We start from the raw sequence: 14990 nt of genomic DNA, 5'->3' as shown, positions 1-14990 counted from the left end.
AGAGTAGACAAAGAAAAACATAGCTCAATGTTGAATGGAAAAAAACGATAGAATTGAATAGATCAGAAGAGCATAATTTAACAGGACAGAGTGTGATGGGATGAAATAGAACAAACGTGAATATGCGAAAGCTTTATTGTAACAGCTTCGAATCAGAGTAGAATAGACCAAAGCAAATGTAGAGCAGAAAAAGACAAAAACTATTATATATATAGATTAGAAATAACTATAAAACAATTAGGGGAATGAATGAAATACAATAGAATTGAACAGAATAGCATAAGTGAACATGACAGAATAAAAGAGAGCAAAATGTAAAAATAGAAATGACCAGAACTGTAATTTAGAATTGAATTGGAATAGAGCAATCCAAGACATAACTGTACAGCAGAATACGGCAACAACTAATAGAAAAGAAAAACATAACTGATCATGAATTAATCAAATCCAACAGAATTAAATAGACCTGGGCTGCGTTTTCTAAAAGCATCGTAAGCCTAAGCTGATGGTAGACTATTGGTGGCAATTGTTCTACGATCAACTTAAGCTTACGATGCTTTTGGGGAACGCAGCCCAGAACAAGACATGAATCCTGAGAGAATAAAACTCAACAGAAGTGAACAGGCAAAATCAGAATAGATCAAGACAACTGTAGAACAGGACAAAAAGAAATAGAAAAGAAAAGAAATCAATGTGAAGAAATGAAACAGAACAACATAATTTAATAAAGCAGAATGTAACTGAACAAAAGTGAATATGCAAAAGCATAACTGAAATATAGAATAAAATCAGAATACACTGTAAAAAATGTTGGTTGGTTTTTGTTGGTTTAACTTTAAAAAGTAAGTAACCTGGTTGCCTTAAAATTTTGAGTTTATTGAAATAAAAAATTTGAGTTGATACAATGAAGGAAATTTGTTTAATAAATACAAACTCAAAATATTATTGTATCTGAACCACATAAAAAATGTGATAAATCAAATTTGGCATGTTTCACTGCGTCACCAGAAACAAAACACACAATTACCCAATATGCTTACAAAATCTTTTAATAATATTTTAATAAAAGCTGTTGAATCTCAAAAAATGTTCATTGTATTAACTCAACATTTGATTTTCAATGAACTCAAAATTAAGGCAACCAGGAAACTTTTTTTCTAAATAATTTTGTACAGTGTGGAATAAACCAAGACATTCAGTAACTGTAGAGTAACATGAAAACATGAAAAATGAACAGAAGTGAACTGTAATTTAGAATAGAATTGGAATAGAGTAATCCACACCGTAAAAAATTATTTAGACAAAAAGTTACCTGGTTGCCTTAAAATTTTGAGTTCATTAAAATTAAAATTTTGAGTTAATACAATGAACATTTTTTGAGATTCGACAACCTTTATTAAAATATTATTAAAAGATTGTGTAAGCATATTGGGTAATTGTGTGTGTTTTATTTCTGACGACGCAGCCAAATTGTGCTATTTTCATGATTTATCACATTTTTAATGTGGTTCAGATACAATAATATTTTGAGTTTCTATTTATTAAACACATTTCCTTCATTGTATCAACTCAAATTTTTAATTTCAATAAACTCAAAATTAAGGCAACCAGGTTACTCACTTTTTTAAGTTAAACCAACAAAAAACAACCACATTTTTTTACAGTGCAAGACATGGAAGAATAGGACAAAAACAAGTGGAATAGAAACGAAAAACAACTGAACATGATTTTATACAATCAAATAGAATTAAATAGACCAGAACATGACATGAATCGTGATCGCATAAAACTCAACAGAATAGAATTGAACACGGCCGATGAACAGAAAACACAACTGAATAGAAAAGAGCAGAACTGGAATACAGAACAATGTGTTACTGGTTATGAAGATCAGATTTTTCATGCCCTCTTTTTTGATTCAAGTCATATTTTCATGCAACTGTGACCACACAGAGTGGGTCATGTTCCAAACGCACACATCTCTGTCATCGCAGGGCTTTCGGTGTTGATACAGCGCTCTTAAAATGCACGCCGAGTATTTTCTCCTGTTTGCATGAACCCGCGCGGCCAAACTATGTTTACGAGCACTGAACCCAGTCAGATATGTGCCTTTCAAACATGTCAGAGACGAGGACTGTAAAAACTGGGCAAGACGCGTGCCAACTTTGAAGAATGACGTCACCGGCCGCTGAGGACTCGAGGCGAGTTGCAACAAGCAATGCGTGTGTCAGCAAAAAAGAAAAGAGAAAAAAAGGCAAGCAGGAGCGGACGGGTCGGTGTCACTGCTGGGAGAATAGATGTGACTTATGGATTCCACGTCAAAATAGATCAAACAGTGCGGGACAAAGACCAGGAATGTTCATTGGAAATCGGATACGGCTGGTTTGACTCTTTTCTGGTTGTGTTTCCATGTCCACAAAGGCTTAAGAATTACTCTTAAACACAAAAGCACATGTGTGATGAAGTCGTGGGACCCCTCCTGCTCAGTGTTTAAGAAACATCTCCTGTTTCTGCATATAATAGAGCAGCTAAAAGTGTGTGTTTATTTAAACCCTTCTGCGAACACAAACTAACACTCGACCACACGTTAATATAGCGCCTCCACAGCCTTCCAAACCCATGTGTTTGGGCATTAAGTGCTCCGCTATGAGGACTGAGTTTTGCTGCCAAATCCATAGATCTGTTCCAAAACTAGTGAGCATCAGACGCAAGTCTAACGTACCTGATATTGGCCGAATTCTAAAGGACGCATCCCATTTATCCTTTGTTATCCCAGAATACAATACAAATGGAAGACAAAGTGAGATATGTATAAATTGTAAATATAGTTACAATCATGTTTGGGGTCATTTTTCATTCAGCTAGGATGCATTACTGTCATATTTGATAAATTTAAAGACATTTATAGTGTTACAAAAAATGTATTCATCAAAATATGAAGCAGCACCGTTTTAAACATTGATGATTCGAAGAGATCAGCAACTCCTCATATGAGGATCATGTGACAGAATTACACTTTAATATATATTCACATATTTTAAACTGTAATAATATTTCACCACTTTTAATGTATTTTTGATTGAATAAATGCAGTATTTGGCTTTCAAAAATATTGAAAAATCTTTTGAATGGTAGTAAATTCGTTTTTGTCCAATTAAAATGAATGAGTCAAATCTCTCATATGCGTCGATATTCGTGCGACGTCCACATTCTGGCGTTTGAAATCAGGCACAGGTTTTGTTGTATTTAAGATGCTACCCGAAGTATACTAAACACCTCACTAGGGTTTGAAACGTGTTTCAACAGCATAACAACACCCTGGCAACCACATAACGAGCAACAAAACACTGTGGAAACTGCATAACACCACCCTGGCAACCACATAAGCTAAGAAACACCTTAACTGCATAACACCCTGGCAACCACATAACGAGCTACAAAACACCTTAACTGCATAACAACACCCTGGCAACCACATAAGCTACAAAACACCTTAACTGCATAACACCCTGACAACCACATAATGAGCTACAAAAAAATCTAATTACCATAGCAACAGCTTAACAACACCCTGGCCTGGCAACCACATAACGGAGGTACAAACCACTGTAGCAAGTGCATAACACCCTGGCAACCACATAACGAGCAACAAAACACTATGGAAACTGCATAACACCCTGGCAACCACATAACGAGCTACAAAACACTCAAAACACTGTGGATACTGCATAACAACACCCTGGCAACCACATAACGAGCTACAAAACACTGTGGATACTGCATAACAACACCCTGGCAACCACATAACGAGCTACAAAACACTGTGGATACTGCATAACAACACCCTGGCAACCACATAACGAGCTACAAAACACTCAAAACACTGTGGAAACTGCATAACACCCTGGCAACCACATAACAAGCTGCAAAACACTGTGGATACTGCATAACAACACCCTGGCACCCACATAACGAGCTACAAAACACTCAAAACACTGAGGAAACTGCATAACACACTGGCAACCACATAACGAGCTGCAAAGCACTTAAAACACTGAGGAAACTGCATAACAACACCCTGGCAACCACATAACGAGCAGTAAAACACTCAAAACACTGTGAAAAATGCATAACACCCTGGCAACCACATAACGAGCTGTAAAACACTCAAAACACTGTGGAAACTGCATAACAACACCCTGGCAACCACATGACGAGCTGCAAAACACTCAAAACACGGTGAAAAATGCATAACACCCTGGCAACCACATAACGAGCTGTAAAACACTCAAAACACTGTGGAAACTGCACAACAACACCCTGGCAACCACATGACGAGCTGCAAAACACTCAAAACACAGAGGAAACTGCATAACAACACCCTGGCAACCACATAACGAGCTACAAAACACTCAAAACACTGAGGAAACTGCATAACAACACCCCAGCAACCACATAACGAGCTACAAAACACTCAAAACACTGAGGAAACTGCATAACAACACCCTGGCAACCACATAACGAGCTACAAAACACTCAAAACACTGTAACTGCTTAAAACCCTGACAACCACACAATGAGCTACAACACCTTAATTGCATAACACCCTGGCCTGGCAACCACATAACGAGGTACAAAACACTGTAGCAATTGCATAACACCTTGGCAACCGCATAACAGGTTACAAAACACTCAAAACACTGTGGAAACTGCAAAATAACACTGTCAACCACATAAGCTACAAACATTCAAAACACCTCAACTGAATAACAACACCCTGGCCAGGCAACCACATAACGAGCTACAAAATACTATAGCAACTGCATAACACCCTAACAACTGCATAACACCCTGGCAACCACATAACAGGTTACAAAACACTCAAAACACTGTGGAAACTGCATAACAACACCCTGGCAACCACATAACGAGCTACAAAACACCTTAACTTCATAACAACACCCTGGCCTGGCAACCACATAACGAGCTACAAAACACTGTGGAAACTGCATAACAACACCCTGGCAACCACATAATGAGCTACAAAACACATTAACTTCATAACAACACCCTGGCCTGGCAACCACATAACAAGCTACAAAACACTGTAGCAACTGCATAGCACCCTGGCAACCACATAACGAGCATCAAAACACAAACCATTGTTGAAACTGCATAATACTACTCTAGCAACCACATAAGCAACAAAACACTGTGGAAACTGCATAACAACACCCTGGCTACCACATAACGAGCTACAAAACGCCTTAACTGCATAACACCCTGGCAACCACATAACGAGCTACAAAACACTGTGGAAACTGCATAACAACAACCTGGCAACCACATAACGAGCTAAAAAAACAGTTGAAACTGCATAATAATACTCTAGCAACCACATAAGCTACAAAACACCTTAACTGCATAACAACACCCTGGCAACAAAATAAGCTGCAAAACATTCAAAACACCCTAACTGCATAACACCATGACAACCACATAGTGAGCTACAAAACACAGTGGCAACTACATAACACCCTGGCAACCATATGACAAGCTACAAAACACAGTGGCAACTACATAACACCCTAGCAGCCGCATAAGGTTCAAAACACTGTAGCAATTGATTAACACCCTGACAACCAGATAACTGCATAACATCCCGGCAATCACATAACGGGCTAATAAACATCATAGCAACTGCAAAACAACACCCTGGCAACCACATAACGGGCTACAAAAGACTCAAAACACCATAGCAACTGCATAACACCCTGGCAACCACATAATGAGCTACAATGTGCAAAACCAATGTTGTTTAGCCATGTGCGTTTTGGATGATGAGACTACAGGTTTTACAAAACTAATGATATTATGTAGTCATCACACTTTCATCTGCAAATGTTTTTTCCCATAGCACCATAAATCAGAGCGTGAGCCGCAGAACATGCTGCTCTAGAAACAAATTAAATGCTCCACCCTTTTTGTTTGTTTTTTTTTTATTATTTTTTTCATTTAAAACCTCTTATTATGGCTGTCCGGCTCGTCCAGGCATAAAGTACCAACTGACGTTGTTTCTGGTTAAACAAGTGATGTCTTTGGTTAAACAAGTTGAATATAGACCGTTTCCTTCACAGCAGGTTATTGTGATGTAAAGTGCAAACGCAATGACATGAAGGCACACATTGTGGTTTAATATCTCAAAATAATATCAATAAAAGTGCATTTATGCTCGTCTTGCGTTGTCAAACTGTGCAATCAAGTCATATATCACACTTCTCAAATCAAATGATCTGAGTTTTTAATTCTACACACTCACTTTCTCCTTAACTTTATGGCACTGAAATGAGGAACAGTTTAAGAATGAAACATTAAGGTGCACGTCAACCTCAATCATGCATGTTTAATGGCTTCTTCTTAACTAGTCCTCGTGTTTTCTGACCACACAGGTAATGCAGAATGCTGTAACTCCTATAAAATACGCATGGTATTTTCCCATCTGAAAATAGCCGTTTTTACCAAGCGACCCTACACTTAAATAGCCCCAAATGTAAGTTTAATTGTGGTCCATATAAAATATGACAAAATAAATCAGTTCTGTCTCACCAGGAAGATTTCAAACATGAGTAGGATTTCCTGGTAAATGAGGAATAAATAATCCCCGGGATGAGTAAATGCACTCTACTTTTAAACACAAGAAAATAAATGTTCCCTGTGCGCTTGGCTCCAGCTATCACCCAGTCCATTCTACTTAAAACAAATCCTGCTAAAACAAACTCTAAACTACCAACATGGATGAACTGGCACCAGAAAACTCTCAAACCTCAGACTGCATCGCCCAAGCATTCAGAAAAATGGAAATGTGACTTTTATGGGCTTAGTTGTACGTCTAAAACGGCCGTTTATTAAAACTATGTCTCTTTCAGAATAGCAAAGAATCTTTCAAGCCAATAATGGGACAGAGTGAATAGATGTTTTTCACAAAAGGAGTTGTTTTTTATTATCTGAGATAAAAATGTTATGCTGCTATGATGACGGCTGGTTTTAAGGGGGATCAATTACGGGATTTGTTTGAAAATAAAGTGTAATATCTTTCATTTTACACTACAAATGTTCCATGTCTGGAATTTGGAAAGATACAAATTCTTGGTATTTTTGTCTTGTTTTCCAGTACAAATATCAACACACTCTTAAATCAAATTTACTTGAGAAGCAAAAATACTTAAGATATTACGTGAGAAAGTATCAAAATTAAGTCGTTTTTGCTAAGAACAAGTTTTTAAAAAAAGCTGGCAGTCCACAGTAAAAAAAGAAAAAATGAAGGATTTGATCAATAAGTCATGACATGTTTTTAACATTAGTTAAGACATTTTCAGCTTTTCAACAGTTAAAGTTAAAATTACTTAAAGATCCATTATAACTTAATTCAACGCACATTCTTCTGACTCTAATGGCAAACATTTTTCTAATTTTCAGCAAAAAAAAAAAATTATTTTGATATATTTTTCAGAAAACAAGATATGTCAAGTAAATGTATCATGATTTAAGTGTGTTTAGATATTTGTACAGGAAACAAGACAAAACACTGAATAACAACTTTATTTGCACTGCAGTGCAATGTTTTATTACACATTTAAGTACTTTTTTCAACTTTTCACACCCCAAATGTTCCTCATAAAACTATTTAAAAAGCATTCAGATGAAGTAGATTCACTCTGTGAGAGATTCCCTAATGCGTTTGCTTCCTGAAAAGAGAGCCACGTACTTCCTTTTTAACCTCCCTTTAAAAGCCATTAATTCCAGCAAATGAATCAAATTTGCAATGTGCCGAATAAATACGGTTTCTAATGTAAATAGTGTTGTGCAAAACCAGCGCTATACATAGACTTACCCGCTTAAAATGGCAACAAAAACCCAAATCTATTTAAAAAATTGAGTTTGGGGTCTCCAGACGCTAAATTAAGACCTCGGTCTGGACTCATTTAACAGGTCATTTAACAAAGAGACACAACGAGGCTTTTGGACAAAATGATTAGGAAAATAATTTAACAGACCAAACGCATCGCTGTCATTCAAACGTGCTGCTCAGAAGAGATGAGCTGAGTGTTCACGGTGCTTTTTTACAGAAGTAACACTACTTTGTGGCGCTACGTGTACATATAGGGTAGATTGGGGCAAGTTGTCACACATGGAAAGGGTCACAAGGGCTTTATCTCAATTACTATAAGGCTTTGCGTTTAAAACACTTTATAGAATTGAGTATATATATATATATATATATATATATATATATATATATATATATATATATATATATATATATATATATATATATATATATATATATATACACACACACATATATGAAAAGTCAGGTTGGGAGACGTTGTCACATTCATTGTATTAAATTTGTTGATTAATAATAGCTGTGCTATGTTATGTTAACCTTTCATGATTTTCAATCTCATGTACAGTTTATATCATGCTGAAAAGTCTTTAAATAGCTTTTATAATATGAGTGAAATACCCCTTATAGTGTGACAACTTGCCCCAGCAACAGCTGTAATGTTCAAGTGCTTGTAAGACTTTGAGGTTTGTGACGACACAGAAATAAACATGAACCGTGTGACAACTAGCCCCCATACTTCATTAGTATCACTGCAGCATGTGAATGCAAAAGGTGTAACGTGGCTGTATTCAGAGTAGGTGAAGGTTAAACCGATAAACTGTCTGTCTGTAAAACCAAAGCAACTCATAATTGAACACACACACACACACACACACACACACACACACACACACACACACACACACACACACACACACACACACACACTTTATATATAAATCTTACTGAACTTCTCTGCCACTCAGTGGCCAAATGAAATTCTCTCCATTCAACTTCAACACTGAACAACACTTACATTTCCCAAGCAGAACCAGATTTGCACTTCAATATCCTTATCTACACGGTAACAAATAAAAAAACAGCTATTTCTATTGATCCTGGCTCTAAAAAATAACTTCCAATGTTGCAACGTAACTGTGGTCATATTAAATAATCTGCATGACTTATATAAAACCTGTAAACTTAGATAAAGCACATTTCCAGGTCACCTGACAAAACAAACATCAGTATCGCTTCATGAACTTATGAAGTTTCATATTCACATGAGATCTATCAAAACGCAGTAAAGTTAAACCCAATCTTGCATTTGAACGCACGAGCACAAAGTAAGTGTCTCAACACCATCAACATCACATCATTCATTAAGCTTATCTAAATATTAACCACCATATTTACTCAATCAATCACGTGTTCATTCAAGAAAACCCCCTTCAGGTGCAGAAATCTCCCTATAGATCAATACTAAAATGTTAATGTTTTATTAATCCATCCTTGCACGCAATCAGTCAAAGGTTTGGACAATTCTACTCGTTGTGTATTAACATATAATAGAAATATGATTAAAAATGATGTAGTGACCAACATGTATTACACAAATTAAAACTCCCTTAAAATGTTTCCCTCCACGATTCAATGCATCCAGACGTGTTCTCTCTTTTCTTTTCTTTTTTAATGGGGTCTCTTTCTCATACAACTGAATTTTCCATGAATCTTGTACACTTTAATGGCTTTATCTCTCAGTAACTAAAAAGCTTTGCGTTTAGAAGTCCATGTTCCTTTGGGGTTGTGTGAGGGATGCGTTTTAAAAACAGGAGATACTAAACACTTGTTGGAAGGTTTTCTACATGTCAAAACATGCATTTAAATGTTAGTTTTGTAAATAAGCTCAATCTATATCTGCCTGTATAACCAATTTAAAGCATCTCTGCCATCGTAAAGTTGTGTCCAAACTTTAGTCTGGTTCTCTATGAACGTGAAAGCGACAGATTTAGGTTTGTAAACTCACAGGTAGCTCCCGCTGGTGAGGATGAGGAAGATCTGCGGATAATAGACAGACAGCAGCACACTGCGCGATGAGAAGAGGATCATGGTGACATATGGAGCGAACGGACGCTTTTCCGACGGGCTGAGAGAAAGAAACGCGTTTAGTTCCAGTTGCGCGTCCGTGATGTTCGGTAACGGAGCTTCCTTTACGCGGCGCGTAACTCCCAGACGCGTGTGTGTGCGAAGGAGACGCGCTGTGTCATCGCGCAGTTCGTTCAGTCGGAGCGGGCTGATGGTTTTTGGGGGGATTTGGGGATGGAAACAGAAGTGGCTCTCTCCTCTCCGGAGACTCCGGGCTGCCATTGGGCAGAGAACGGCACCATCACACCACCATCCGCCCACTTTTGGATAAAGGGGCCACTAGGGGCCACACTGACATCGCGTCCGTGCCCGCTGGAGAGAGAGAGAGGTAACCGAGGCACCCTAATGCAAGTTCACTTCAAAGGTTTCAATATTATCACAGAAGCTTTGTCATCCGTGTAGGTTATTGATTACATGACACCGTTTCCTTCAAGCAGCGCGCGAATTCTTGGACTGCGTTGTAGTTTTTGGCGCGAAATCGTCTTGTATTAGCGCCCCTCATACTATCCAAACATAATTTACCAGTCTTTAAGTTGATATGTAGATTTATATAGCCTAATAAAGTGTTAAAAATATATGTATTCCGTCCATAGCGTTTGCTTGTTCGTGAGCATTTATTTAATAAGTGAAAATGGCTACACTCCCTCACTATATGATTTTATTCACTCAACCATCTTTAAACTGCCTATAGCCTACTTGTATGCAAATTAATATAGCCTAGGTTATTTTCACATGACGTTCGCTGCGGAAGTCACCATATCAGCAACAGTACAACCTCGAGAGTTTTCTGTTAAAAAATAAACAGAAACAAGTATTTTTGCACCCCTCATACTACCTAAAAGTAATTGATAGGCTTAGGCCTACATAATAATGTGATAAACTATATACCATCCATTGCAGTTGCTTGTCTATTTAGCGACGTGATGTGTTCACTATAATTTATTTAATAAGTGAAAATGGCTACATTTCTCTCAAAAATTTCGCAACCTTAGCAACAGTAGAACATCGAAAGTTTTCTTTTAGGATCTTCAGAGGAAACTTTCAAGGACAGAACTATCAATTCGAAGTAGTGATGGGGAGTCGACTCCAAACGAGTCGATTCCTCGACTCTGAATAGCCCCAGAGGCGGGGTCGACTCCAGTACAGGAATCGACTCTCGGTGTCGACTCTGTCGTGTTTACTGAATCTCTCCTCTAAAGTGCATGGCAGTTGAGTGCACTCTAAGCAAGGAGTGAATGAAATGAAGCGATCCACGAGGTAATACACTGACGAAGGCCGCCTAATACACCGGGTCAGAGAGCTGTCGCAGAAACTTTGTCACACACATTTATTTCAGTGCTTACTTTAGAAAAAAAAACAATCACAGCGACTTTATTTTGTAAATATAGGCTTCCCCCATGCTAGCTTTAGTTTATTTGATGGTATATATTATTGCAATAAATAGAGATTTGGTTCCCCATGGTTAACGTCATTAAACTAACCATAAGTCCTAAAAATATCAAGAAGAAACGCATCAATAGTTTGCCTTTTTTAATGTATAAGTTAGTATCTTTAGCACCTTTTAAGACAATTATCATGTGCGTTTGGCACATTCACTCAACATCTTTTTTCGTGACTTTCCCTGTGTAAAATAATGTATTGGCAATAGATACAGAAACGTTTATAGCCACAAAAGTATCGCTCAATTGGACTCATTTGGACGGCCACGCTAAAAGTGTGCGGTTTTAATATAAGTATTTTAGGACTTCATTGTCGGGGGAATAATTTAAGTGTTTAACAAACAGCAATTTTGTCTGTTTTCTAACCCTGTTTTGATTTAAAGTAGTCGAGTCGAGGAGTTGATTCCCACAGTGGGAGTCAGGAATCGGAGTCGACTCCAAAACCTGGAATCGAACACCCCTAGATTCGACTGTTGCTATGGTGACGTCCGCCGGCAATTTCTGTCTGCGATTAATTTTCACTTTTCCATTAGATTATGGCTTGTAACAACAACAGAACAATTTTTGGTAGTAATTGAACCACTAATGCTGCTTTCACGAGCAATCGGAATTGCACAAACCGTGATTTTCAAGCTTATTGCTTTCAAATTTTGACTTAAGAGGACGATTCATGTCTATCTTTTTTTAACTAGGAAACTAACATTTAGAATAATTCAAATAACACACAAGGAACCTTTTTAGAAGATAAAAAATTAGTACAAGTTAGCATACACACTTGTCCAAAGATAAGCCATAAATCTGTAGGCCGGCTTTATTAATGCGCTGAGTGAAATGCAATGCTTGTACCTGCATGTGCTGTATATGTCATGTCAGAGAACGAGGGTGAAGGGGGTATAGTGACAGATATCAAGCCTCGGGGGTGACAAAACAGGTTTGACCTGACGAGACCCCACATTATCTGAAGATCTCAAAGCATGCTTTCAGTCATACGAGGTCTTGGGAGCAATCTTCTGTCTTCTGAGGATTGTGTGATTAATCTCAGAGCTTTGACATAATGACAAACGTGTCTGCAAGAGGCCAGAAATGAGGAGAAAGAAGAGGTTTTCTATTTTAGAAGTTACCGTAAACTGTATATAATCACCTGTTTGGGGTAAATAACAGCGGCATGAATGGATTTACACTTCAAAAGATGGTTTGTGCTGCAGAAAGACACATGCAGATCTAGATATGATATACCAGTTTTATTTTGCATTGCCAAGAGTATAATTTCTCAAATGCACAACACAAGAAAATAAACGCGAGAGCAAAGAGTTAAATATAAAAGTAAATCATGAATAGACTAGATGACAGGCGACCCTCTGTTGGAATACGAATAAATCCCTAAAGAATTCAGGTGAGGTCTTGCAAAACTGAAGGCTGAAGGAATGTGGAAATACAACTCGGCATGCTGTTATTACTGAGGGTATAGAGAGGTGAAGGCAAACCACAGATGAATCTTCCTTTAAACTAGTTAAACATGGTGGGAAAATAGCTAGAATAGATCAAATTCACTCACATGACGACCTTGAACTCCTCAATCTCCAACCCTATTCGCTTTTAAACCCGAGAACCCATGAGCTGCAGCAGGTGTACAGATCGGAAAATCACTTTTTTGTATCAATTGCATGTATTTATAATGCCGATAAATGCAATGGAAGCTTGTATATTAGAAGACAAAATGTGATCTGAAATGCCACATTTGTTAAATATAGAGTTAGTGTATTGGAGCTAAATATATATATATATATATATATATATACACACACACGCACACATTTCACTCCAATACACTAACTGTAAATTTAACAAATGCGGCATTTCAGATCACATTTTGTCAAACTTTTAATGCATTCTCTCTCTCTCTCTCTCTCTCTCTCTCTCTCTCTCTATATATATATATATATATATATATAAAAAAAATTTAAGTTACCTGGTTGCCTTAAAATTTTGAGTTCATTGAAAATAAAATTCTGAGTTAATACAATGAACATTTTTTGAGATTCGACAACCTTTATTAAAATATTATTAAAAGATTGTGTAAGCATATTGGGTAATTGTGTGTTTTATTTCTGATGACGCAGCCAAATTGTGCTATTTTCATGATTTATCACATTTTTTTATGTGGTTCAGATACAATAATATTTTGAGTTTCTATTTATTAAACACATTTCCTTCATTGTATCAACTCAAATTTTTAATTTCAATAAACTCAACATTTTAAGGCAACCAGGTTACTTACTTTTTTAAGTTTAACCAACAAAAACCAACATTTTTTTTTACAGTGTATATATATATATATATATATATATATATATATATATATATATATATATATATGCAGAAAAAGTTTGCTTTCTCCCATATAGCTGACATAAAATGCTTTAGGTAAGCTGGTGTGATCCACTGAAAGCTATATTAAATTTAAATCCCTTTAATGATCTCATATTTGCATTATAAAACAATGCATTATCACACCGTAGGACTAGTGAACAGATTCAAAAAGCTGAAAGAAAGTGCCTCAGATCATGTTGATTTGGATGACATGCATCGACTACTCAAACGTAAACATCATGTTCCGATGCCGGGCACGTCCTGTTTGCATCGCATTTAAAGCGCTTATACACAGCACAATGCAGTTTCTCCACTTACCCGAGCCTGGAATAAATGAGGCCGAAACACAGGAGCACGTTAAAGATCCGCAGGGGTCTGACCATGGTGTCCAGTCAGTGCAGAAATCCAGCAAATTCACATCGGCCACTCTGTTCCACCTGCGCAGGTAAACACGCTGTTTCTGTCTCTCCGACGGGTCTTTCTGAGTCCCTGTAAAGTTAGAAATCTGAGAGCCATAGTCAGGGTTCAGATCAAGGATGATTTGCCGTCTCGTTCTCGGGTTTGAAAGCAAGATTGAGGGTTACAAACGCTGTGTTTTCAAGGAGGAGCGAGTCGAATGTTTTCAGGTGAACCTGCCGTGAGCGTCAAGTTCCTCCTCTCTCTCTCTCTCTCTCCCTCTCCCTCTTTCTGGTGGAATGCCGACGGTTTTATGTTCCAGGCTCATCGACTGCTGCTGGTTTGCTAAATTCTTTCCATTTCTCCGCAGGTGAAAGTCTAGGGCAGGTAACACAAGCTTTTATCCACGCCCCTTCGGCTTCACACTCACAGATGAGAGCATTTTACAGGCATGAAACACGTGCTTTGGCTGCACAGACCGCAAATGAAAGGCATTGAGGCTCAGCCCTCTCTTTTCATAATGAAATTGCACAATCAAGTGATCATTCCATGTATACGTTTCATGGTTGATATTTGAGGCGGGGACAGGATTTTTCTTACTTGATTTACACATTCAAAGATATTTTGTGGGTGCAGACGTCATGTTAAGCAAGAGGTCGGTTTTCTAACAGATTTTAGGATGCTGTGTAACATAAAACATGTTCTGTTGGTACTACACTGTAATATATATATATATAATACATAGAAAAAAA

General features: G+C 37.4%; 1 protein-coding gene across 3 annotated transcripts in view; it reads right to left on the bottom strand.

Moving 5' to 3' along the window:
* Positions 1–14990, bottom strand: part of wnt7bb (wingless-type MMTV integration site family, member 7Bb) — a 95415-nt gene that overhangs the window by 35292 nt on the left and 45133 nt on the right. The window contains exon 1 of one of the 3 annotated variants that reach the window (XM_067437197.1): positions 14161–14856. The exons of 1 other annotated variant lie outside the window; for it this stretch is intronic. In XM_067437197.1, coding sequence (XP_067293298.1) covers positions 14161–14225 — 65 coding nt within the window. In that variant the 5' untranslated portion in view covers positions 14226–14856. Of the gene's footprint in view, positions 1–9914; positions 10339–14160; positions 14857–14990 lie in introns of those variants that run through there. One more of the 3 variants, XM_067437196.1, reaches the window with a different exon arrangement.

This window comes from Pseudorasbora parva, chromosome 25 (assembly GCF_024679245.1).
Source record: "Pseudorasbora parva isolate DD20220531a chromosome 25, ASM2467924v1, whole genome shotgun sequence".
Lineage (NCBI taxonomy): Eukaryota > Metazoa > Chordata > Actinopteri > Cypriniformes > Gobionidae > Pseudorasbora > Pseudorasbora parva.
The sequence above is the reverse complement of the archived record's forward strand: the minus strand, read 5'-3'. Positions and strand labels throughout refer to the sequence as shown.